A 26,662-nucleotide genomic window follows, 5' to 3' on the forward strand; every position below is an offset into this window, starting at 1 on the left:
TCCTCGTGAGCCTGAGGGATGGAACTGCTTATGCTTCAATGCATACTCTGAGTCTGTGCCTGTGCTAGTTAGGGTATCTAACTGATACATCTAGCATGAAGTCCATGAGTGTACCTTTGGTACTTTGAAGCACTATACTTCCGATATTGAGACTGATCAACTTGATATCGATTGTTTGGTGTGTATAGGAACTAGATGGCGCCTCGTGGACCCAGTCAGGGACGTGAGAGAGATCGTACTAGTACGCAGGAACCGGAAGTCAACCCGAATAATCCGGTAAACATTATGGCGGCGTTGGAGAATATGGCTGCTGCTATGCAAGCCACTGCGGAGACTCTTGGGCAACAGATAAACAATAATGGCAATGGCGGAAGGGAAGCTCAGGGCCCGATGACACTAGCAACTTTCTTAAAGGTTAATCCACCTAAATTCAAGGGAACCACCAATCCGACTGAAGCCGATACTTGGTTTCAGGCCATGGAGCGAGCACTACGAGTGCAGTTGGTGCCTGAAGAGTAGTGTGTTGAATTTGCTACCTATCTGCTCACGGAGGAAGCATCGCACTGGTGGCAAGGGGCTCGACGTCTCCTGCAGCAGGGGAATGATCCTATCACCTGGGGTGCCTTCCAAGTGGAATTTTATAAGAAGTACTTCCCGAATTCTGCTAGAACGGTCAAGGAACTTGAATTACTGCAACTGAAGCAGGGTACAATGTCCGTATCTGAGTATACGGATAAATTTGAGGAGTTATTCAGATTTTCTCGTATGTGTCAAGGAACTCCGGGAGACTCTGAGGAATGGAAGTGTATTAAGTATGAAGGAGGACTTCGAAGTGAAATCCTGAGCTCCGTTGGACCGATGGAGATTAGGGTCTTCTCCGAACTTGTGAACAAGAGCCGTATTGCTGAAGAATGTGTGAGGAAGGCTGTTGAGGCGAAGAATGACCATCGGGAGTTCCACCGCAGGGAGCACAATCAAGATTACCCAACGAGGGGTCAAGAGTTTAAGAGAAGAGGATACCCACAACGTTTTCCCCAAAGGCGAAATGACCTTGCGACGAATAAGAATTCCCAAGGAAAGGGTAGGGAAAAACAAACAGTGGCTGCTTCGGATGTTTTGAGCTGTCAGAGATGTGGAGGTCATCACCCAAATAGACCGTGTCGTTATGGTTCGGGTTTGTGTTACAATTGCGGAAAGCTAGGACATTTGGTCAGAGATTGCCCACACCGGAAGGATCGGGAGACTGCCAGGTCCGATTTTCGTACCTAAGGTAATAAGAAAACTGATAACTTAATTCTTTACCACTTTACATAATGCTGAAGGCTGGTATTCACTCGTAATACATGGTCGAATGAAAAATTATGATCTGTTCTAGATAACCCTAAGTTATCTTAATAGAAGGTTTGGTAAGCATAAGTGATCAGGTAGGCCTTTAACGGAAAGCAACCTCAGAATGGAATGACTGGTGGGTGATGTCAAAGCCATCATTCGGGAACTCCGTGTCGAGGTAGATTGGGACTTTGCCATGGTTGTAGAGGAGTTGGACATGTGTCCTAGAAATGTCCTAAGAAGGTCAACCGGAATACTACCAAGAGCCAACAACAAGGTCGTGTGTTCACAACAACAACGGGGGATACCGTTAGATCCGACAGTTTGGGAATTGGTAACAACGTACTAAAGGTACGATTAAGTTGGTATGTGGTTTTGGCTATCATAGATAGAAATCTAGTGAATGCCAGTCATGCTAAGTTGTGGTGAGTACTTGAGGAAGTAAGTGATAAAGCTCGTACTAGACGAGAAGTCAGAATAAAGCAACTGAAACTTGTGGAAGCAGTAACACAGGATAGCTACGAATAAGAGTTGTAAAAGTTTAATATAGTATCTTATGTTTGAATACTAGAAGGGTTAAGAGGGTTACTGCAAGTAATGATCCCCAAATAGTTGGAAATGATTGTGGCTGCGAGCTTTGATGGTTCTAAAGCGGATGAGGAAATTTTCATTAATGCACAATTAGATTTAGATGATGATTGAGTGCAAGTTGTTGTGTTCGAGAGATGAGTGCTATGATGTTTGGTCATGGTGACCTTGGATTTAGATTGAGGTTTATAACGATCGGTTTTGAAAGAAGAATGTAAAAACCATTAAATTGAAATGTTGATGCGGTACTGAGATTGGTTTGAGGGAACCCGTGACGGGTGGTAAACTCCAATTTTTAGGGAGGTGCTGTTGAAAATTCTCCCAGAAATTTGAAGGGGGTGTTGGTTATATTTTTGAAAATGATTTTTGATCTGAGTAACTTCAACAAAAGAGATGTGTCTCAAAATCTTTTATAGATTATTAAAGGAAAGTGGATTCTTAAGAGTTTGTCAGCTTGTTAGTCCAAACTCATTGAATTCTAAAAACGAAGAAAGCTTTGATTGATTATAGTGATGTGGGATGATGGCTATGATTAACGATGATGACAATATTATTGATGACATGAGTCGAGATTTAATAAGGTCTGAGTCGATGAGACGATAAAGGTAAGGAACGAATGACCGAGATCCTCAGATATAGAGAAATCAGAGCGCGGCAACGGAAGCGCGCAGAGTAAAAGGACCTTGGAACTGTTATGCTTTAGATATAACGGTAGACTACGCTCGCGTACTCGTAATGATGGATGGAATTTTCGAGGGCGAAAATTTCTGTTAGGGGGGTAGAATGTAATACCCGGTCTAACCAAAATTAATTAAATAATGATTTAAGTAGGAGCGAATATGGTTGGAAGATTTGGCGATTGGAATTTGATGATTTCAATGTGATATTTGGATTCAGTGAATTTTTCCGAGTCGGAAGACATAGTTTTCTGCGTAAAAGCGCGCAGTGGGATTTTGACCGGCAGTACCGGCTGAGACCTGTCTGGTACTGCAGCTGAGAAAATTGATTATGAGTAAATAATATTAAGAAATGAGGAATTATGATTAGGGGAGGTAGAAATATTTAAAGTGCGATTTGGAGCGCTAATCTTAAAGGTTTTGGTCCAAAATTGGGCCAACGGACAACAATAAGTGAACTGGGCCTAAGTGGGCCCAAGACCCAACATATATAAACATTAGTTATGAGCATTTCAGCTCATTTTTACCCTAAAAGAGGAGTGTGGGGCGCTGAATTAAGAAGAGAGGAGAGAAGAGAGAAAACCTAACTCTCTTTGATCTTCAAATCACCATAACTTGAGCTACGGAGCTCCGATCGACGAGCCGTTTGCGGCCACGCGTCGCTCTTCTCATCCTCTACAATTCTATCTAAGTTTTGTGGTGAGTATTCCATTCATCTCTGCCCAGTTTTCGAATTTCCCCACTGTTACACGTTTTTGGGAAGTTAGTGTTGAAATCTTGTGATTTTGGGTGTTTAGGGATACTCCAACATGGATTCTAAGTGGGTTCTATCCCTACTTCATATGGGCTGAGGTAAGAAGTACTCAAACCCTTGTGATTTATCATTTTTATGAGCCCTAGGTTGATGTATGTATGTGATATTGGTTATGTTAGTGCATTTGATGGTTTTGGTGCACAATTGGGAGATTGGTGTTGTTTGAGGAGCTTTGGTGAGGCTTAGGGCTAAGGTTGGTGGAGACTTCCAAAGAAGAGGCTCAATTGATTTTGCTACAAGAGGTACGGTTTAAGTTTCATTTAAGTACCGTGTGATGTGATGAGAATTCCTAGGCTAAATGCCCCTAGGATTAAGTTTGGATTGTGTAAATGGTTGATGCTAATATGCATAGTTGGTATGTAATGTGAATTGATGATTGGGTTGAGAATTGTGTGGCCTTGTATGCTTGGTGTATTGAAAATTTGATGATTTGGGTAATGAGTATTGAATTGTGATTTATGCATTTAAATTGTGAAATTGGGCCGGAGGCCGTATATTTTGGGCCGGAGGCCGGAAAGAGATAAGAAAGGTAAGTTGATGTGTGCATTGTATGATGACACAAGTAATTGGATGAATTTCATATAATGAATATATGAATGATTGGGTTGGTTATTGAATAATGAGGTTTGAGGAGTTGAAGTGTGGAAATTGGTAAATTTCGGGTGAAATAGTATAGATGAGGTATGTTTGATTTTGGTTGAGATATATTATGTGGTCATATATGTGAGTATGATTTTTGATGCCTTGATGGGATGATAATGCATGAGAGATATGTATGTTGTTATATATGCTTGAGAAATGATTAAGGTTGATTTGGGGGTGAAACCACGTGATAGTGAGTATGTTACAGGTTATGTATAATGATGGTTGATTGGGAATAGTATTGTTGAGAATTGGCATGAGGAAGAGTATATGATATGTCAATATGTTTGAGTTTGAGCCACTTGGGTGAAGTGGGTTAAAATGATGGGATAGTGATTTTGTATATTGTGGTAAAGTGTCAATGTGTGAGTTGAGGAGGCTTGATGTTGAAATTGATGTATTTTGATTGATTTCAAAGAAAAGGGATGAAAATGGCATGTTTTGACTGATTTTGAAAAGAGTTGAAAATGGCTTATTTTGAAAATGGCACTTTGTGGTTTCATATGAAAATATGTTTTTTTGGGCATACTTTGACGGGACATAACTTGGACTACGGATCTTTGTTTTGTGCCAAATCTGTTTAGAAATGAAATTGGATCCGGGATGTCCATGCCGTTCGAAGAACGGGTGAAAAACGACTTAAAATGAGGAAGTTATGTCCGTTGGAAGATTGGGGTTTTAATCTGTGAATTCTGCAGCTTTTAACTTAGAAAATTTTTAGCAGAATAACCCCTTGCGCGTGGGCGCCCCAGGCGCGTACGCGCCGATCTTCCAAGAAGTGCCATCCACGCGTGTGCGTGATGTGCGCGGGCGCGCCGATAGTGCTGCACCCAAAGCCCAGCCATTTTCCAGAGAGTTATGCCAGAACTGTGCCGGTGTTGTGCCTGGGGCACGAGAACACCCGCGCGTACGCGTGGTTGACGCGTGCGCGTCGATTTGGCAAATTTTTAATCCACGCGTTAGCGTGCATGACGCTTGCGCGTCGATGAGTTTTTAAGGACATCCACGCGTGTGCGTGGAGTACGCGTACGCGTGGCATTGTTTTCATGCCAAAGTTGATATTTGAGTTTTAAAAGCCAAATCTCATACTTCTAAGCCTCCGATCTCACCACTTATATCTTAAATCATTATGATATGCCTAGCTATTAGAAAAGGGCTAGTGAATGAGATAACTTGCGAGTGAAGCAAGGGGAAAATGAATAATCAATGAGGATCATTGAGGATTATGTGAGATGTGGAGGATGGTAGTGGAAGTGCTTGTTATGCCATTGGCCGAAGGGCCGTAATTGTTTATGAATTGGCTGGTTCTGGATTGAACCGTGAGCCGGAATAGCTGTGTATGCTATGAATATTGGCTGGTTATGGATTTAATCGTGAGCCGGATGGCTGAAATGGATGTTGATCCATGGATGAGGATTCATGCATGTTTATGCTGAATTATTGATAATTGTGAATTGCACTTCCACTATCTGAGATACGAGTTTTACCTGGGTAGTAGCAAGGGTTGTGGTACGTCCCGCTTGCTCCGGGTCAATGCTTGTGTTTTCTCTCTGGTTGCAAGGGTGACAGGGCACCGATACCCTCTAATGGCGACAGGGCGCAGATACCCTCTAATGGCGACAGGGCGCATATACCCTCTAATGGCGACAGGGCGCATATACCCTCTAATGGCGACAGGGCGCATATACCCTCTAATGGTGACAGGGCACATATTCCCTCTAATGATATTAATACGCAACAGAGAGACTGTGCCCGGGTTAGCTACCGGACACGTCGGGTTGGCTTGATAACCGACAGATGATATCATCAGCCATAGGGCAGGCATACATCATTTGCATATGTTTGAATTGTTTGGGTTTGCCTATTTGTTTTGGATTTCTATATCATATATGCTATGTTACCTGATTACATGCTACTTGTTCTACTTGTACCTTATTTGTGTATTACTTGACTGTATTGCTTGTGTTTGTACAACTGAGAGATCCCTCATGATGGTGTTGGTGGATGTTGGGGGCTGTTCTTGATGAGATGAATTGATAATGCGATTGCATAATGATGATGATTTTTTGAATGAGATCATTTGAGCCCCCTTGGTGGACGTAGTGATGTGATTTCACTGGCTCCAGGCAAGGGTATGATGTATTGATATAGAGTTGCTGAGGCAGAACAACTGGTAATGGTTTTGCTTATGATTCTGAGTCTGATTCGTGAAAGAATCAGCGGATTGGGAAAACATGTGTAATATGAATTAGATTTAGCATCCCCTTACGTCAGATGCCTATTTATGGATTAGTGAGAATCTAGGCTGGATATTTGGTGAAAAGGAGTTTAGGATGCTTAGTGAGTTTTTATTGCAGTGCATTGGATTTATTTGGCACTTTTACCGTACTGGGAACCCATGGGCCCGGGGTTCTCATTCCGTATATATCTCTTGTTTTTCAGATACAGGTTCAGGTGCTCAGAAGTGAGCTGCGGTTCGTCTGAGAGACGGCGAAGATATTTATTTCCTCTACTTTGTGCTTTGATTAGGATCTCTCCATCTTTGTTCTGAAAAGATTATATTATGTATTGAACTCTTTTGGAACTTGCCTATAGAGGCTCTCATGTTTCCTTTGGGAGAGATTACGATATATTGTTGTCAACTACTTTCATACTGTACCCTGGCCGGCCTAAACTTCGCGGGTCGCGACTAGTGGCTATTACTTACGTTATATATATCTATCTGTTATCTGTCTCTTAATCTCCTTTATGTCTTGTCCGTTTATCGCTTTCGGCTTCACGTTTTATCTTTTCATTGTCGGAACGTGAGTGATACGTCTTTGCGATTTTATTTCTACTCTTTTCAGGCTTCTCGATTAATATTCTTTTCGAAATTACCTATATTTATATATTAAAAATCCACCTGAGAGTCGTACCACCGTAATATCATTGACTTATGACTCGAGCATAAGGATTTGAATATTAGGGTGTTACATTATGGTATCAGAGCAGTTCGTCCTCGTGAGCCTGAGGGATGGAACTGCTTATGCTTCAATGCATACTCTGAGTCTGTGCCTGTGCTAGTTAGGGTATCTAACTGATACATCTAGCATGAAGTCCATGAGTGTACCTTTGGTACTTTGAAGCACTATACTTCCGATATTGAGACTGATCAACTTGATATCGATTGTTTGGTGTGTATAGGAACTAGATGGCGCCTCGTGGACCCAGTCAGGGACGTGAGAGAGATCGTACTAGTACGCAGGAACCGGAAGTCAACCCGAATAATCCGGTAAACATTATGGCGGCGTTGGAGAATATGGCTGCTGCTATGCAAGCCACTGCGGAGACTCTTGGGCAACAGATAAACAATAATGGCAATGGCGGAAGGGAAGCTCAGGGCCCGATGACACTAGCAACTTTCTTAAAGGTTAATCCACCTAAATTCAAGGGAACCACCAATCCGACTGAAGCCGATACTTGGTTTCAGGCCATGGAGCGAGCACTACGAGTGCAGTTGGTGCCTGAAGAGTAGTGTGTTGAATTTGCTACCTATCTGCTCACGGAGGAAGCATCGCACTGGTGGCAAGGGGCTCGACGTCTCCTGCAGCAGGGGAATGATCCTATCACCTGGGGTGCCTTCCAAGTGGAATTTTATAAGAAGTACTTCCCGAATTCTGCTAGAACGGTCAAGGAACTTGAATTACTGCAACTGAAGCAGGGTACAATGTCCGTATCTGAGTATACGGATAAATTTGAGGAGTTATTCAGATTTTCTCGTATGTGTCAAGGAACTCCGGGAGACTCTGAGGAATGGAAGTGTATTAAGTATGAAGGAGGACTTCGAAGTGAAATCCTGAGCTCCGTTGGACCGATGGAGATTAGGGTCTTCTCCGAACTTGTGAACAAGAGCCGTATTGCTGAAGAATGTGTGAGGAAGGCTGTTGAGGCGAAGAATGACCATCGGGAGTTCCACCGCAGGGAGCACAATCAAGATTACCCAACGAGGGGTCAAGAGTTTAAGAGAAGAGGATACCCACAACGTTTTCCCCAAAGGCGAAATGACCTTGCGACGAATAAGAATTCCCAAGGAAAGGGTAGGGAAAAACAAACAGTGGCTGCTTCGGATGTTTTGAGCTGTCAGAGATGTGGAGGTCATCACCCAAATAGACCGTGTCGTTATGGTTCGGGTTTGTGTTACAATTGCGGAAAGCTAGGACATTTGGTCAGAGATTGCCCACACCGGAAGGATCGGGAGACTGCCAGGTCCGATTTTCGTACCTAAGGTAATAAGAAAACTGATAACTTAATTCTTTACCACTTTACATAATGCTGAAGGCTGGTATTCACTCGTAATACATGGTCGAATGAAAAATTATGATCTGTTCTAGATAACCCTAAGTTATCTTAATAGAAGGTTTGGTAAGCATAAGTGATCAGGTAGGCCTTTAACGGAAAGCAACCTCAGAATGGAATGACTGGTGGGTGATGTCAAAGCCATCATTCGGGAACTCCGTGTCGAGGTAGATTGGGACTTTGCCATGGTTGTAGAGGAGTTGGACATGTGTCCTAGAAATGTCCTAAGAAGGTCAACCGGAATACTACCAAGAGCCAACAACAAGGTCGTGTGTTCACAACAACAACGGGGGATACCGTTAGATCCGACAGTTTGGGAATTGGTAACAACGTACTAAAGGTACGATTAAGTTGGTATGTGGTTTTGGCTATCATAGATAGAAATCTAGTGAATGCCAGTCATGCTAAGTTGTGGTGAGTACTTGAGGAAGTAAGTGATAAAGCTCGTACTAGACGAGAAGTCAGAATAAAGCAACTGAAACTTGTGGAAGCAGTAACACAGGATAGCTACGAATAAGAGTTGTAAAAGTTTAATATAGTATCTTATGTTTGAATACTAGAAGGGTTAAGAGGGTTACTGCAAGTAATGATCCCCAAATAGTTGGAAATGATTGTGGCTGCGAGCTTTGATGGTTCTAAAGCGGATGAGGAAATTTTCATTAATGCACAATTAGATTTAGATGATGATTGAGTGCAAGTTGTTGTGTTCGAGAGATGAGTGCTATGATGTTTGGTCATGGTGACCTTGGATTTAGATTGAGGTTTATAACGATCGGTTTTGAAAGAAGAATGTAAAAACCATTAAATTGAAATGTTGATGCGGTACTGAGATTGGTTTGAGGGAACCCGTGACGGGTGGTAAACTCCAATTTTTAGGGAGGTGCTGTTGAAAATTCTCCCAGAAATTTGAAGGGGGTGTTGGTTATATTTTTGAAAATGATTTTTGATCTGAGTAACTTCAACAAAAGAGATGTGTCTCAAAATCTTTTATAGATTATTAAAGGAAAGTGGATTCTTAAGAGTTTGTCAGCTTGTTAGTCCAAACTCATTGAATTCTAAAAACGAAGAAAGCTTTGATTGATTATAGTGATGTGGGATGATGGCTATGATTAACGATGATGACAATATTATTGATGACATGAGTCGAGATTTAATAAGGTCTGAGTCGATGAGACGATAAAGGTAAGGAACGAATGACCGAGATCCTCAGATATAGAGAAATCAGAGCGCGGCAACGGAAGCGCGCAGAGTAAAAGGACCTTGGAACTGTTATGCTTTAGATATAACGGTAGACTACGCTCGCGTACTCGTAATGATGGATGGAATTTTCGAGGGCGAAAATTTCTGTTAGGGGGGTAGAATGTAATACCCGGTCTAACCAAAATTAATTAAATAATGATTTAAGTAGGAGCGAATATGGTTGGAAGATTTGGCGATTGGAATTTGATGATTTCAATGTGATATTTGGATTCAGTGAATTTTTCCGAGTCGGAAGACATAGTTTTCTGCGTAAAAGCGCGCAGTGGGATTTTGACCGGCAGTACCGGCTGAGACCTGTCTGGTACTGCAGCTGAGAAAATTGATTATGAGTAAATAATATTAAGAAATGAGGAATTATGATTAGGGGAGGTAGAAATATTTAAAGTGCGATTTGGAGCGCTAATCTTAAAGGTTTTGGTCCAAAATTGGGCCAACGGACAACAATAAGTGAACTGGGCCTAAGTGGGCCCAAGACCCAACATATATAAACATTAGTTATGAGCATTTCAGCTCATTTTTACCCTAAAAGAGGAGTGTGGGGCGCTGAATTAAGAAGAGAGGAGAGAAGAGAGAAAACCTAACTCTCTTTGATCTTCAAATCACCATAACTTGAGCTACGGAGCTCCGATCGACGAGCCGTTTGCGGCCACGCGTCGCTCTTCTCATCCTCTACAATTCTATCTAAGTTTTGTGGTGAGTATTCCATTCATCTCTGCCCAGTTTTCGAATTTCCCCACTGTTACACGTTTTTGGGAAGTTAGTGTTGAAATCTTGTGATTTTGGGTGTTTAGGGATACTCCAACATGGATTCTAAGTGGGTTCTATCCCTACTTCATATGGGCTGAGGTAAGAAGTACTCAAACCCTTGTGATTTATCATTTTTATGAGCCCTAGGTTGATGTATGTATGTGATATTGGTTATGTTAGTGCATTTGATGGTTTTGGTGCACAATTGGGAGATTGGTGTTGTTTGAGGAGCTTTGGTGAGGCTTAGGGCTAAGGTTGGTGGAGACTTCCAAAGAAGAGGCTCAATTGATTTTGCTACAAGAGGTACGGTTTAAGTTTCATTTAAGTACCGTGTGATGTGATGAGAATTCCTAGGCTAAATGCCCCTAGGATTAAGTTTGGATTGTGTAAATGGTTGATGCTAATATGCATAGTTGGTATGTAATGTGAATTGATGATTGGGTTGAGAATTGTGTGGCCTTGTATGCTTGGTGTATTGAAAATTTGATGATTTGGGTAATGAGTATTGAATTGTGATTTATGCATTTAAATTGTGAAATTGGGCCGGAGGCCGTATATTTTGGGCCGGAGGCCGGAAAGAGATAAGAAAGGTAAGTTGATGTGTGCATTGTATGATGACACAAGTAATTGGATGAATTTCATATAATGAATATATGAATGATTGGGTTGGTTATTGAATAATGAGGTTTGAGGAGTTGAAGTGTGGAAATTGGTAAATTTCGGGTGAAATAGTATAGATGAGGTATGTTTGATTTTGGTTGAGATATATTATGTGGTCATATATGTGAGTATGATTTTTGATGCCTTGATGGGATGATAATGCATGAGAGATATGTATGTTGTTATATATGCTTGAGAAATGATTAAGGTTGATTTGGGGGTGAAACCACGTGATAGTGAGTATGTTACAGGTTATGTATAATGATGGTTGATTGGGAATAGTATTGTTGAGAATTGGCATGAGGAAGAGTATATGATATGTCAATATGTTTGAGTTTGAGCCACTTGGGTGAAGTGGGTTAAAATGATGGGATAGTGATTTTGTATATTGTGGTAAAGTGTCAATGTGTGAGTTGAGGAGGCTTGATGTTGAAATTGATGTATTTTGATTGATTTCAAAGAAAAGGGATGAAAATGGCATGTTTTGACTGATTTTGAAAAGAGTTGAAAATGGCTTATTTTGAAAATGGCACTTTGTGGTTTCATATGAAAATATGTTTTTTTGGGCATACTTTGACGGGACATAACTTGGACTACGGATCTTTGTTTTGTGCCAAATCTGTTTAGAAATGAAATTGGATCCGGGATGTCCATGCCGTTCGAAGAACGGGTGAAAAACGACTTAAAATGAGGAAGTTATGTCCGTTGGAAGATTGGGGTTTTAATCTGTGAATTCTGCAGCTTTTAACTTAGAAAATTTTTAGCAGAATAACCCCTTGCGCGTGGGCGCCCCAGGCGCGTACGCGCCGATCTTCCAAGAAGTGCCATCCACGCGTGTGCGTGATGTGCGCGGGCGCGCCGATAGTGCTGCACCCAAAGCCCAGCCATTTTCCAGAGAGTTATGCCAGAACTGTGCCGGTGTTGTGCCTGGGGCACGAGAACACCCGCGCGTACGCGTGGTTGACGCGTGCGCGTCGATTTGGCAAATTTTTAATCCACGCGTTAGCGTGCATGACGCTTGCGCGTCGATGAGTTTTTAAGGACATCCACGCGTGTGCGTGGAGTACGCGTACGCGTGGCATTGTTTTCATGCCAAAGTTGATATTTGAGTTTTAAAAGCCAAATCTCATACTTCTAAGCCTCCGATCTCACCACTTATATCTTAAATCATTATGATATGCCTAGCTATTAGAAAAGGGCTAGTGAATGAGATAACTTGCGAGTGAAGCAAGGGGAAAATGAATAATCAATGAGGATCATTGAGGATTATGTGAGATGTGGAGGATGGTAGTGGAAGTGCTTGTTATGCCATTGGCCGAAGGGCCGTAATTGTTTATGAATTGGCTGGTTCTGGATTGAACCGTGAGCCGGAATAGCTGTGTATGCTATGAATATTGGCTGGTTATGGATTTAATCGTGAGCCGGATGGCTGAAATGGATGTTGATCCATGGATGAGGATTCATGCATGTTTATGCTGAATTATTGATAATTGTGAATTGCACTTCCACTATCTGAGATACGAGTTTTACCTGGGTAGTAGCAAGGGTTGTGGTACGTCCCGCTTGCTCCGGGTCAATGCTTGTGTTTTCTCTCTGGTTGCAAGGGTGACAGGGCACCGATACCCTCTAATGGCGACAGGGCGCAGATACCCTCTAATGGCGACAGGGCGCATATACCCTCTAATGGCGACAGGGCGCATATACCCTCTAATGGCGACAGGGCGCATATACCCTCTAATGGTGACAGGGCACATATTCCCTCTAATGATATTAATACGCAACAGAGAGACTGTGCCCGGGTTAGCTACCGGACACGTCGGGTTGGCTTGATAACCGACAGATGATATCATCAGCCATAGGGCAGGCATACATCATTTGCATATGTTTGAATTGTTTGGGTTTGCCTATTTGTTTTGGATTTCTATATCATATATGCTATGTTACCTGATTACATGCTACTTGTTCTACTTGTACCTTATTTGTGTATTACTTGACTGTATTGCTTGTGTTTGTACAACTGAGAGATCCCTCATGATGGTGTTGGTGGATGTTGGGGGCTGTTCTTGATGAGATGAATTGATAATGCGATTGCATAATGATGATGATTTTTTGAATGAGATCATTTGAGCCCCCTTGGTGGACGTAGTGATGTGATTTCACTGGCTCCAGGCAAGGGTATGATGTATTGATATAGAGTTGCTGAGGCAGAACAACTGGTAATGGTTTTGCTTATGATTCTGAGTCTGATTCGTGAAAGAATCAGCGGATTGGGAAAACATGTGTAATATGAATTAGATTTAGCATCCCCTTACGTCAGATGCCTATTTATGGATTAGTGAGAATCTAGGCTGGATATTTGGTGAAAAGGAGTTTAGGATGCTTAGTGAGTTTTTATTGCAGTGCATTGGATTTATTTGGCACTTTTACCGTACTGGGAACCCATGGGCCCGGGGTTCTCATTCCGTATATATCTCTTGTTTTTCAGATACAGGTTCAGGTGCTCAGAAGTGAGCTGCGGTTCGTCTGAGAGACGGCGAAGATATTTATTTCCTCTACTTTGTGCTTTGATTAGGATCTCTCCATCTTTGTTCTGAAAAGATTATATTATGTATTGAACTCTTTTGGAACTTGCCTATAGAGGCTCTCATGTTTCCTTTGGGAGAGATTACGATATATTGTTGTCAACTACTTTCATACTGTACCCTGGCCGGCCTAAACTTCGCGGGTCGCGACTAGTGGCTATTACTTACGTTATATATATCTATCTGTTATCTGTCTCTTAATCTCCTTTATGTCTTGTCCGTTTATCGCTTTCGGCTTCACGTTTTATCTTTTCATTGTCGGAACGTGAGTGATACGTCTTTGCGATTTTATTTCTACTCTTTTCAGGCTTCTCGATTAATATTCTTTTCGAAATTACCTATATTTATATATTAAAAATCCACCTGAGAGTCGTACCACCGTAATATCATTGACTTATGACTCGAGCATAAGGATTTGAATATTAGGGTGTTACAAACCTCTTATAACTCTACAATTTTTCAGCAAACAAGGGTTTCAAAAAGGCGCCTCTACGCGACCTTCTCCCACTTCTGTCCTAAAATGCTATCCTAGGGAGAGTAAGTCCAGCTTAAAACTTAAACAATTGATTATATTTAGAGATAGAAAACCTACCTAGAACACGGATGAACAGAATATGGAAAAAGCAAACTCTAATTAATCTCAGAGAAATAGTATCGTCTTAATAAAAAAGACAACTTATTAATTCACAAGGTGAAACTAATTCAACAAACTGAACAAAGTCTTCCAACAACTCGAGCACTCTTAATCTCACCCTACTTAACCTACTTTAACTTAATTTAATTTGTGAAAAGTCCTTGATAAAACTCCGATAATATCCTGTCAAACCTAAGAAGCTTATAATCTCTGTCACTGATGTAGGTCGTCCCCAATCCATTAATGTCTCAACCTTAGAAGGATCCACTGCTATTCCCTACTTAGTCACTACGTGACCCAAAAATTTTACCTCATTCTTCTAGAATTCACATTTAGAAATTTTAGCGTACAACTTCCTCTCTTTCAGAATCTGCAGCACGATCCGTAAGTGTTCTGTGTGCTCCTCCTTAGTCTTAGAGTGGATTAAAATATCATCACTGAAGATGATGACGAATCCATCCAGGAAAGGACGAAATATCCAGTTCATATAGTCAATGAACACATATGGGGCATTTGTTAACCCAAATGACATTACAGTGTATTCATAGTGACCATATCGAATTCTAAAAGTAGTTTTCGGGATATCTTTATCTCTCACTCTTATCTGGCGATGACTAGACCTTAAGTCAATCTTGGAAAAGATACTGGCTCCTTGCAATTGGTCCATCAAGTCGTCAATTCTTGGCAATAGATATTTGTTCTTCATGGTTACTTTGTTTAATTTCCAGTCATCTACGCACAGCTGCATACTTTCATCCTTGTTTTTCACCAACAACATCGGTGCTCCCCACAGAAAAATGCTCAGACAATTGAAGTTCTTACTCATTAACTCCTCTAGCTAAGCCTTAAGCTCAGCCAGCTCCAAAGGTGACATTCAGTAAGGCACAATTTAAATTGGTCCTGTTCCAGGAACCAACTCAATCGCAAACTCGATTTTTCAGGAAGGGGAAATTCAGGTATTTCTTCAAGGAATACTTCTAGAAATTCATTTACAACTAGAATCTGATTCAAACTTTGTTCGTCGTCCGACACACTGGCAGCCAATAGTATGAATCTCAAACACTTACTTCCACTATAATTCACCATGACAGAATTCAAGTAATATTCATTCATCAAACCGGTCATTCTGAACCTTCCGACATAAACTGCAGTGATCTTTCAAAATAATCAAGCAGAACATAATTCTTTGATAATCAATCCAATTCCATAATGAGATCGAGGCCAGTCATTGGCAGACAAATTAAATCGTGAAAAAAGGTATGAAACTTGTTGGCAGCCTAACCTAGTCACAATAGCTTCAGAGGTAGCAGTATCCACTTCTAAGTCGTAGGCCAACATAACTATTTTCAACCCTAACTCACTGGCTTTCTCGAATGCTATAAATGAGTGTGATGCTCCAGTATTAAACAAGGCAATTAAAATTTTACCAGCCATTTCAGAATTACCTCGGATCAGAGTGTCTGACCTCCCAACACCATCCGTCGACATGGTAAATACACGTCCCTGCTGCTGAACTCCCTCAGCTTCCTGTCTCTTCCTCTCTGGACAATTCCAGGATAGATGTCCGAGTCTACCACAGTATTAGCATACACCCAGTCCAGCTCTGCACAGGGTGTTCGGATGAAACGCCCCACATCTCTTACATGTCAAGTTGTTGGGAGGATTCTGAATCTGTTTTCCTTTACCTCTTCCTTGGTTGTTATTATTGAATCTCCAGAAGTTATTCTGACCCAGATGTTATTGTGGGACATAACCGCTTTGCTTGAAATTCTATCCTCTAGGCGCAAAGTTCCTCCCCCTTATCTCTTCTAACAAAAGTTTGGTAATCACCCTTGTCCAATGCTACCTTTCTCGCACAATCCTCAACAGCTCGACTCTTGTTTAGCAGTTTAGAGAAAACTCTAATCTCCATCGAGCCCACTATACTCAGGATGTCACTCCGTAGACCACCTTCAAAATCCTAGAAAATTGACATAGGACATAGGACCCTAGAAAATTCCCTGGAGCACTCTGACAAATCCTAGAAAATCGACATAATTCTTCAAACTGATTGGTGTACTCTGCCACTGACATAGGACCTTACTTCAGTTGTAGCAACTCAAGCTCCTTCGCCATCCTTACTGAGTTTGAAAAATACTTCTTATAAAATTTGGATTGAAATACATCCCAAGGGATTGCAACATTATCTCGTTGCACAAGGTGTCGGATCCCCTGCCACCAATACTGAGCTTCACCCATCAGCTGATAAGTAAAAAACTCAACACACTGATCTTCATGCACTTGTTGTGCTCGTAAAGCTCATTCCATTGCTTGAAACCAATTATCAGCCTCTGTTGGATTTGTGGTTCCTCTAAAGGTTGGTGGGTTTATCTTCCGAAAAGTTGCTAAGGTCATCGGCCCATTTTCACCGTTACCTCCGTTTTCGTTATTAACTTGCTGACCAAGGGCCTCAGCTGTTGCCTGCATAGCAGCCACCATGTTCTCCAAAGCATTCATAAAGTTCACAGGATTATTCATAGTTGTTTCAGGATTTGCATTACTATTCCAACCTCTGCCTCGACCGCGTCCGCGTCCATGATTCATCATTTGGTTCTTGTTCACACCAAACAAGTGATATCAAGGTGATTAGTATTAGTATCTCAAGTATCAGTATCTCAAGTCTAATGCTTCAAAGTCCCAAATGCATGCTCATAATCGAATATGCCATATATATCAATTAGATATCCTAATTAGCATATACACACACCCAGATTATGCTCAGAAGCATAGTAAGTTCGTCCCTCAGGCTCTACAAGAACGAATTGCTTTGATACCATAATGTAACACCCTACCACACAGAGCCTTACATTGAAGTTGTAAAGCAGAGGTAACGAGATATTACGACCTCTAAAAGAAAAGACTTATATACATATAGTTGAAAAGAATTTTATAACTAGGAGTCTTGAAAAAAGAAGCTAAACAAAAAACGGAAAAAAAAAACAGAAAATCATGTCACACTCGTACGACTAAGCGTAAAACGGATATGCAAGATTAAAGAAAGCAAAAAATATAATACACAGATCAGATTTCTAAAACACAGATATCAAGTTTCAGACTCCTGCGAGGCTAAGGCCGACCAGAGTATATAATTATATATATATATAGACAACCCAAAATAAAACTCAAACTATAGAATAAACACATGTTTCTCCAAATCAATCTTTAGAAGAGACAAAATACAAAATATACATGCGGAGATTCTATTAACATATATTCATTCTTCTAAAACAAAATAAAACAACTCAAAAGTCAATTCTTCGCTTATAAAAAAGGTCTATGACACTCTACTTTTTAGGTGGTGAAGTTGGATGATTTTATCACTCATGAGCTTCCCTTTGAGGACATAAACAAAGCCTTTGATCTTTTGACCACCGGAAAGTCATTGAGATGTCTTCTGCACATCTAGGAAAATGTGAGAACCATGAAGATGATCTTCAAAGCTACCCACCCATTTTTATGACCATCTATCTTAACTTTTCAATTGAATGTATCCTGAATGTCAATGTAATTTTATCCAATGACAAAATCGGTAATCTTGTCAAGTAGGCTTGTACATCACTAATGGAAAAATTATGATAATTGCACTGCATTTCTTATTGAGATGATGACATAATTCCAATTCGCAAATATATATATATATATATATATATATATATATATATATATATATATACTGATACATCATTGGACTATTATCCAAATACATTGATCAGTTTGTAGGGACAGTTCTACATACATTGTTGTGGGGGATTTGGAATTTTTTTGGGTAATATATGATAATAATATTTATTTTTTTCCATTAGATTATTAAATTTGATCCCATAATAAATTTTTACTCAACTTTTGGTACTTAATCGTCAATTTAAAAATTTTATATTAGAAATTCGTTAGAATTTAGAATGATTAATTCTCAAATTTAAACGAAATTAGTGTTCTTTTTTTAAAATTAACTCAAAAGAATATTATTTATCTTCTTTTCAAGTTAGCTTTAATTTTTGCATAGCAACTGTATTAATTGAAAGAACTTTTTTAACTATAAATATAAATAAGAGTCGACTTCTAATTGTGTTAGGAAGTGAATTTTTTAATAATTATTTAGTAATATATATAAAAAGAGAGAAATTTTGATGGTAGTTAACAGAAAAAATATTTAATTTTTTAAAATATAAAACCTAAAATAATAAAAATTTAAATTATATATTATTATTTAAATTACTATTTTAGTATTGTAATTTATATATTAGATATTTTGAAGGCTAATCATATTTTACAATAATAAAATATAATCATAACAATAATTATGTTATATGTACATAAAAAATAATTATTTGTATAAAATATATATTAAAATATAAAATACACATTAAAAATAAGTTAAACAATACATATATTTATACACAGATATATAATAATTAATAAATAATTTAATATTTAATTTTTTATATACATATATTATTTTTATTATAAAAATAATTATAATGTTATATAAATTTTACCTCTACTACCAAAATTTTCTGGATCCGTCACTGTTAAATAAACTGATTTAACATATCCTAAGAAGTGTAATGGCAGGTTATAAAAAGAACGTTTTATTTGGCAGATAAAAAATCCTTACACAAATTACAACACTACATTCAGCAAAAGAATATAATAGCATCATTACAACTTAACTATCACAAAATCTTATATACTACAAAATTCACAGGCCCAAGATACACATAAATCATTGAGTACCGCCGAGATGTTTTTCACGACTCTGGTTAAAGCATTTCCCACTTATGGATAATTCCGCTGGAGACTTAGTTCCACCACAAAAAATTTCAGCAGCAAAATAATGACCAAAACAATTGAGTCACACTATCACTGACTATTGTTTCATTTGTTTGTTGCGGTTTTCCTCTGTAATTGTTTGGAATTCTTTCTCACTAGATGCAATTAGCCTTTTGACAATGTCATATGTGGTAAGCCTGATGCTGCAGAAATAAAGAAAGAAGAGACAATAGTGACTAATCATATTCCAGTATTCTACTGTCAAAGTAAAATACAAACCATGACTAACCCTGTTTATCATTGCAATATAAGCTTAGTGATGGGGATCTATCAATCTTTAATGAAGAAACTGGGTTCAGACAGGATATTATACAACTATATCTATGCAAAGGGACTGAGCACCAACAACATGATAAAGATTGAAAGCATAACCAGAAATAGAAGATCACAGAAACCTGCTGTTTGGTAAGTTTTTCAAAGCATTGGGCACAAATCCTCGATACAAGCCAATAAATCCATCCCGTGCCACAATACCTGCATCAATGAAACAATAATTTTGGCAATGCTGCAAAATACTGGTGTGTTGAAGCTTATAGAATCCTCCTTATGAATTACATCAGGGTTGTATGATTATATATACAGTCACAAGCAACAATGGCAATACTTTTTCAGTGGATAAGAAAAACTCGTCATATAATTATAAATTGTGATTACTGATTATTCTAAATTCTACAAAAACAGGAAACAATTAAATCAATGCATCATAAAGAAATCAATAAACCATTTAAGTAAATTAATTATACCAACTGGATAACTAACAATACCATGGGTCAAATAACAAGAGCAAGATTAACTAACAATGCTTAAACAAGGAAGCCAGTTTTTCACATGTATATTGCCGTTATGTGCACATAAATGTGCTGGCATTAAAATTCTGATGCAGTGATTCTATAGACCGACAAAGAGCAACATTCACCTGAAATGGCATCTAATACAGTCTTATATGGTGTACCCTTCAATTGCATCTGTCTTCGTACAGTGTCAAGAGGATAACATGTAAGTGTGGCCAGAGATGCTGAAAGCACCGCAGTTAGTAGAGATGTTTCAGTTCTTTTTTGATATTTCTCTGGCAATGACTTCTTTAATCTGTTACCCATAGAAAGCCAAGATGTTTCAATTCAAATGTCAACATCCAATCTCTTGCGTAGAAGGTAAAAAGATTACTCATGAACTCACAAGTCAAAAACACAGAAGTTAACTGCAATATAAGGAGCTATTCCAATAAGAGAAGGTCCAAGACCATAGTAGAAAGATGCAAACCCTTCTTCTCTTAGCATGCTCAATGCAACCTGGAAAAGCCACAATATGGCGCATCAGCTAAGGCAGATCTTGCGAAATTTATAAAGAAGGTGGATCGTACCTCTGACATTGTTCGATAACCAGGCTCAACAGCTAATCGTAATCTCAGGACATCTAATGGGTAAGTAACCTGCATACATATTTACAAAGTTAGACATATACATCAACATTAATTGAAGAAATTATTAGAACATATATATTGATCCTTGCTATGAAACACGATAGCATCATGAAAGCAACACAGCAAACTGAACAAGAATGAATTACTTACAAAAGTTGATGTCATGCCAGCAAAAGCACCAGCTGCAAGTCTCCCCAGAACAGAGAGCTTACCATCCTTGCCACTGAAAATTTTCTGTAAATGAGAAGTTAAAAACGGAGATCTATGCAATAAATCTTTTGCATTAGAAAGTCTTGAGAGAAAATAAGTAACCAACCTTATAAGTTTCATAAGCAAAAAGCTGGACAGCACTATAAGGTATAACCCGAATAACCTGGAGCATTAAAAGTAGAAACACTAAAATAAATGAAAACACTAGTCAACACTACAAGGAGCCATAAAAACAGAAATAAATATAAACTTGTCCCTAACTAGAGAGAAACCTGGGGGAGATTGCCCTTCCAATAACCTTTGATTCCTTCTTCCTTCCCTATAACTGTTATAGCCTGTAAATCATATTCATGTAAGCTCCAAGAACTTATGATTTATCAAAGTGCTCAATGCCTCTATAACGGGGGGAAATATAAGCATGGAGATTGGGAAGACTAATTTTCTTTTCTTAAAAAAAAGTTTAGTATATAATATTCAAATATAAGTCTTAAATCATAGATAATTAGTGACATAACATAAGTAAGCATTCTTTATCAACAAATGTAAAGTTAGCTGTTGTTCTTTCTTTATTTCTCCCTCTACTTTACCCCAAGAGGAAAAGAATGGCGTAAAATTAGTCACACAATCATATGGTCATTATTAATCATTTTATAACTTACAAATAACAAACGGATAACACTATATGAGGGGTTTTCCCATAGAGAGGGGGAAAAAGAAAAGCTTTCCTTTTATTTTTTTTAATTTTTACTTTCCTTTCTCTTCCCATTCGACAACAGCATATTCGGATTCTCCAAAATCCAGATTTAAAACAAACGAATAAAGAAAAAGAATTACTAAAAAAATATAAAAAAGTTGAAAAAACAATCAAGGGATTGAATATACCTCAATCAAACTAATCGCTTTCTTTGCACTTGCTTTACCGGCTATCACTCCATGCGTCTGCCAAAAAAATAAATATAATACTTAAAAAAACCACACACAAAATGTCATTTCACGAAAAATCAAATATCCTCGATGCAAAGGAAAACGGAAACTGTCAATAGAGAAAATGCGAGAGAGAATAAGGAATTGAGAAACATCGATCAGAACCGCGAAGTTCGAACGTGCCGCACCTGCATGAGGATCTTGATACGGTCGAGAGGCGCCGTGACGGTCTTCGCGGCAGCGCCGGCGATAGCTCCGGCGAGAAACAGCGCGCCATCCTTTGGAACGAGCGCCACCACAGCGAGCGGGCGTCTAAGGAGCTGAGACGCCGTAGGCGCGAATTCTCTGTCGAATCTCGTCTTTGCCACCGACACGGACGCGAATTTACAGCTGATTCGACTGCCATTGGCGTCGCCGGCGGCAAAGGCGAGTGTGGCGTCGTTTCGGAGATGTTTGGAGCGGCTAGGTAAAACGACATCGTCGTTGTTGAAGGAGGTTAGTTTGAGGCTGGGGATTTTGCGCCACGTCACAACGGCAGTGTCGTTTGCCATAACGGAGTCTTAAAGGTTGGAACGTTGTGGGTGTAAAATACTAAAATAGCATAATGCTTCTCACACACGGAGCTGGACACGTTCACATCCGTTTCACACTTCCACAAGCACGCATCGATCTCTCAGCTTGACACGCACACACAGCGTAACATGCTGAAAACTGTGTCAGCAGTCAGCATCACAGAATTAGAATTTTCCATATAGGTATACACACGTGCAGATATACATCTATATATATGTGTTTATGTCTAATAATTAAGTTCTTGCAAAGTGCAAAACCTACCTTCTAGTCTTTTAGATTATAATTAGGGTAACCCTAGACAATAAACAACCGAAAAAAAAATTTTCAATGAATCAATTGGGAAGTAGAAGTCAAGCTTCTCCATCTTCAACAAACAAGAAGAAGATTGAGAGAAGGGTCATTGAGAAAAACAGAAGGAACCACATGAAGATGCTCTACTCCAAACTCAACTCTCTTCTCCCTAGGCCCAAGGTATACTCTCTCTCTCTCTCTCTCTCTCGATGTTCCATATAATTGTTCTGTAAGACTGTAACTACTAATTTTATTTATAATAATCATTACAAAATAAATGCAAAAGGAACCGTTGCCATTACCTGATCAAGTGGACAAGGTCATAAACTACATAAAGAGCTTAGAGGAGAAGGTGAAGATGGCTAAAGAAAAGAGAGAGAGGTCGTTGGGAATTGGAATCCGAAGAAAGAGGACGCGTGGTGATTGCAGCGGTGTTGATCGCCAGAAACCGCCACAACTTGAGGTTCATGAAATAGGTTCGTGTGTTGAAATTGAAATGACATGTGGATTAGATACTCAGTTCATATTCTATGAAATCATTCGTATTCTGAATGAAGAGAATATTGATGTCAAGAGTGTCAATTCCTCACTCATCGAGAATTCCATGTACCATGTTGTTCGTGCAGAGGTATACTTACATGCATATATACAAATTACAAACTATAAGTGTTTCTAATAAATTCGAAATTAAATCTTAACAATTAAGGGGTAGATATTGCTGGTTAAGAATTTTAAAACAAGAAATGTTTTAAAATTTTATTTTATTTATCCCGGACCAAACATTCTTTTTTTTTTATAACCTTTAATTAATTAATGCGCATAATATACTAAAATTCTTAAAATATAATACCACCAATTTGTTGTCAAAGATAGGACCAAACCCGAAATCATTTATTGATGAAATGAGTATCTTTTTACTTTTGAAAAAAAAAAAACCGAAATATTTGATAAAAAAAATTAGCTAAAAAATGTATTGAATTTATTGTTTTCTAATATTTATAAATTCTAGCAATAATAAATAAAATAAGTTCTAATTTTTGTTTTTTTTTTTCTAGCATTACTGGAAAAAAAATACCTCTCATTTATTTTTGCCAAATAATTTAAACTCTCTATTAGCTTGATGTTCTTGAGGTATATATGTTACGTAGCAATACATGGTCCTTAAATAACTAAAGAAATTCTTTTAATGCCTTTTATTTTCCCTTATACTACTTAATTAATTTTTTGTGAAATTTTGTGCAGATTTTACCGTCTTTGCTTCAATTCGGTGTGACTAAAGTAAGTGAGAGATTGAAAAGGTTTGTGAATGAACCAACCAGTGAAATTGAATTACAATCTGAATCAGTTGTTGGATTTTGAGATTAATACTGATGAATTAGCGGAGCTTTTAGGTTTTTTAGAAGAGAAATAATAGGATTTAGAAAGAATACTTTTTATCAATATTAGATTATTAGTCAAGATTTTGCCTTATCTTAATACTTTATTTTTAGGAGGCCACTCAAATAGAGACGTCTAAAACTATCTTTTTTTTTTAAAATGTCTCCATGTTGTGTTTTAATTAGTTTCTGTATAATTTATTCGGTGTTCCTCATCACATATTATTAAATTTCTCAAAAAATTTTCTTTCCCAAAATAATAAAAAAACATTTAATTTGGACTAAAACAAAAAAAAATAATAAATTAACTATTAGATTTTTTTAAAAGATTATTTACATTTATATATATATATATATATATATATATATATATATATATATAACAAACTCAAGTCTCTTAAAATTTTTATAAATAAAAAAATAATTAATTTATATTTGTACAATATATAAAATAATTACTATATTATTATTATATTATAGATTAAGATTCACTAATTTAAATTTTTTTATTTTTAATATAAGCATTAGAAATAAATAAAATTTTTATAACTAAATGTAGAGTAACAAAATATATATAATATTAATTAGTTCTTAAAAAATTCTAAAAAATAGTTTCTTTTATTTTAGTAAAATAACTATTTATTAAAGTAGATAAATTAATTATTTTCTTCTCATATACAGTTTTTTTAAGATATAAAAATAATTAATTAGAACATTAGTTAAGATAATTAAAGTCACTATTTCATTAAATTTTTAATTTAAAGAAAAATCCTAGTTAATTTTGGTATAAAAATTTCGAATTTGAAAACATTGATAAAAATTATGTTGAATTTTGATTTATTTGATTCTCATTTAAATTAATCACTACATAAGTTAAAGTTATGTTTTGAAGTTATATTCGAGCTTTAATCTGATTTTTAAAGTTTCAATTTATTTAGTTTGATTTTTTAACTTAGGTATCCGTGACTCATATTAGAGTTTTAAGTGTTTAGTTAAAAAAATAAGGTAAAAAAAATTTCAATTGTCACATCAAATAGTCGCTAGAATGTATAATGTAGCAGTCGTTAGTCCATCTCAGCATGTCGTTAACAATTTTGTGAGACAGTGACAAAAATAAGATTAGGAACCAATGTGAGTCATAACTATTAATTTAGGAGACTAAATTGAGTAAATTGAAATTTTTTGAAATTAGATTGAAACATAGTTGTTAGAACCGAACCAGTGATCGAACCGGTCAAGCTACTGGTTCATTGGTTTATTGGTTCAACCGATAAATCACTGGTTGAACCGATAAAATCGGTCTCACGTAAATATAAAATATAAATAGTTAAAAACTTAAAATTAAAATTTGAAATACATATCTTTACTAACTATTTATGAAGAATCAAGTATCAACTTCTAAAAATAACTAATATAAAAAAAGCATAAAATTTTAATACTACAATAGTATCTTATTTTAACATAATAAAAAAATAATTAATTCACAAAACCTATCATCTAACTATAATATTAGTAGATTTTAATACTAACATCAAAACAAATAACCTTAATCACAATACTAGCAATAAAATAGATCAAGTAAATTAATAAATTTTTAGTAAAATTTATATTTATATTAATAATGGTATATAATTAAAATATAATTAATTTTAAAAATAGAAAAAACAAAAATTAAATTAAATTAGATATTTATGTATACTATATAATTAATATTTGTCAAATATAGTAAGTAGAAGTTACTATATTTTAGAAGTGCAATGGCTAAGTGGCAAGTAGAGGTTGCTTTTGCTCCAAGATTCTTGGTTCGAGACCTTGTGGAGACATTTTAAAAAATTTTTCAAGCAGACCAGTTCGGTTAGACCGGTTGCATCGGTTCTTATCGGTTCACATCGGTTTTATTCCTTAAACGGTCCAAGGAGTAAACCGAACCGGACACTAGTCCGGTTCTAGTCTAGTTCACTAGTTTTCCGGTCGAACCAGCCGATCCAGTTTGATTTTTACAACTATGTATTGAAATACAAACATAATTTCATAGACCAATAAGTATTATCTCTTTGTTGACAATTAAATTGTTTTAATAGTAATTAAGATCTAATAATGGTTTATAATAAAAGAAGCATTCTTTTGCAATAATGAACCTATAGTAGTAGTTAGGGGTGTCCACACTCTAATCAGATAGAAGTAAATATGTTTAAAAAAGTAAACAAAAAAAATTATTGACTTTTTTTATAAAAATAAAAGTTTTTAATATTTTTTATTTTATGGATATATTTGATATCTGATCCAAACATAAAAAGTACAACTTCGAATTTGATCTAATGAGTTTAGTGTGGCTTGGATCGAAATTTCAGCCATATCCCATCTGTAAACACCCTTAGTAATAATAACTAAAAAATTATAATGATTATATTTTTAACTAAGAGGAAGTGCCAAAAAAAAGTACTAAATACAAAAATATTTAATCAAATATTAAAAGAAAATTTTACTTTAAAACAGTTGAACTTTTTTAGCTCATATATATAATAATAATAATAATAATAATAATAATAGTAATAATAATAATAATAATAATATGATAATTATTTTTTATATCACACAAATATAAATTTTTTTTTTCTATGATCTTAAGAAAGGTTTTGTAAGTTCCTAATCTTATTATCGATTTTTGTAGTGTTAGCCCTCATATTATCAATTTGATTCATATATAATTTGGATGATAAATTATTTGGTG

The 26,662-nt window shown here is 37.1% G+C and overlaps 2 protein-coding genes across 2 annotated transcripts; one reads left to right on the top strand and one right to left on the bottom strand.

The window, feature by feature from the left end:
- Positions 1 to 18,880: 18,880 nt before the first annotated feature.
- LOC112750248 (probable envelope ADP,ATP carrier protein, chloroplastic) lies at positions 18,881 to 22,310 on the bottom strand. The gene is made up of 10 exons (XM_025798882.3): positions 21,880 to 22,310; positions 21,650 to 21,706; positions 21,040 to 21,102; positions 20,874 to 20,930; positions 20,708 to 20,791; positions 20,498 to 20,566; positions 20,314 to 20,426; positions 20,054 to 20,223; positions 19,533 to 19,611; positions 18,881 to 19,280 (listed from the first exon to the last, which is right to left on the bottom strand). The coding sequence occupies exons 1-10, from the start codon at positions 22,240 to 22,242 to the stop codon at positions 19,175 to 19,177; spliced, it is 1,161 nt and encodes a 386-aa protein (XP_025654667.1). The 5' UTR covers positions 22,243 to 22,310; the 3' UTR covers positions 18,881 to 19,174.
- Positions 22,311 to 22,479: 169 nt separating this feature from the next.
- LOC112750253 (transcription factor bHLH162) lies at positions 22,480 to 24,092 on the top strand. The gene is made up of 3 exons (XM_029292682.2): positions 22,480 to 22,735; positions 22,842 to 23,183; positions 23,798 to 24,092. The coding sequence occupies exons 1-3, from the start codon at positions 22,592 to 22,594 to the stop codon at positions 23,912 to 23,914; spliced, it is 603 nt and encodes a 200-aa protein (XP_029148515.1). The 5' UTR covers positions 22,480 to 22,591; the 3' UTR covers positions 23,915 to 24,092.
- The last annotated feature ends 2,570 nt before the right edge of the window (positions 24,093 to 26,662 follow it).

The sequence above is a fragment of the Arachis hypogaea genome, chromosome 2, assembly GCF_003086295.3.
Source record: "Arachis hypogaea cultivar Tifrunner chromosome 2, arahy.Tifrunner.gnm2.J5K5, whole genome shotgun sequence".
Classification (NCBI taxonomy): Eukaryota; Viridiplantae; Streptophyta; class Magnoliopsida; order Fabales; family Fabaceae; genus Arachis; species Arachis hypogaea.

Excerpts from the sequence above, each read along its gene's own strand:
- LOC112750248 (XM_025798882.3), bottom strand. The coding sequence starts at position 22,242 with ATGGCAAACGACACTGCCGTTGTGACGTGGCGCAAAATCCCCAGCCTC. Across the intron at positions 20,224-20,313 it reads AACTTCTGTGTTTTTGACTT|ATTAAAGAAGTCATTGCCAG; the intron begins GTGAGTTCATGA and ends TATGGGTAACAG. Across the intron at positions 19,612-20,053 it reads TGTATTAGATGCCATTTCAG|GTATTGTGGCACGGGATGGA; the intron begins GTGAATGTTGCT and ends TCATTGATGCAG.
- LOC112750253 (XM_029292682.2), top strand. The coding sequence starts at position 22,592 with ATGAATCAATTGGGAAGTAGAAGTCAAGCTTCTCCATCTTCAACAAAC. Across the intron at positions 22,736-22,841 it reads CTCTTCTCCCTAGGCCCAAG|GAACCGTTGCCATTACCTGA; the intron begins GTATACTCTCTC and ends TAAATGCAAAAG. Across the intron at positions 23,184-23,797 it reads ACCATGTTGTTCGTGCAGAG|ATTTTACCGTCTTTGCTTCA; the intron begins GTATACTTACAT and ends AATTTTGTGCAG.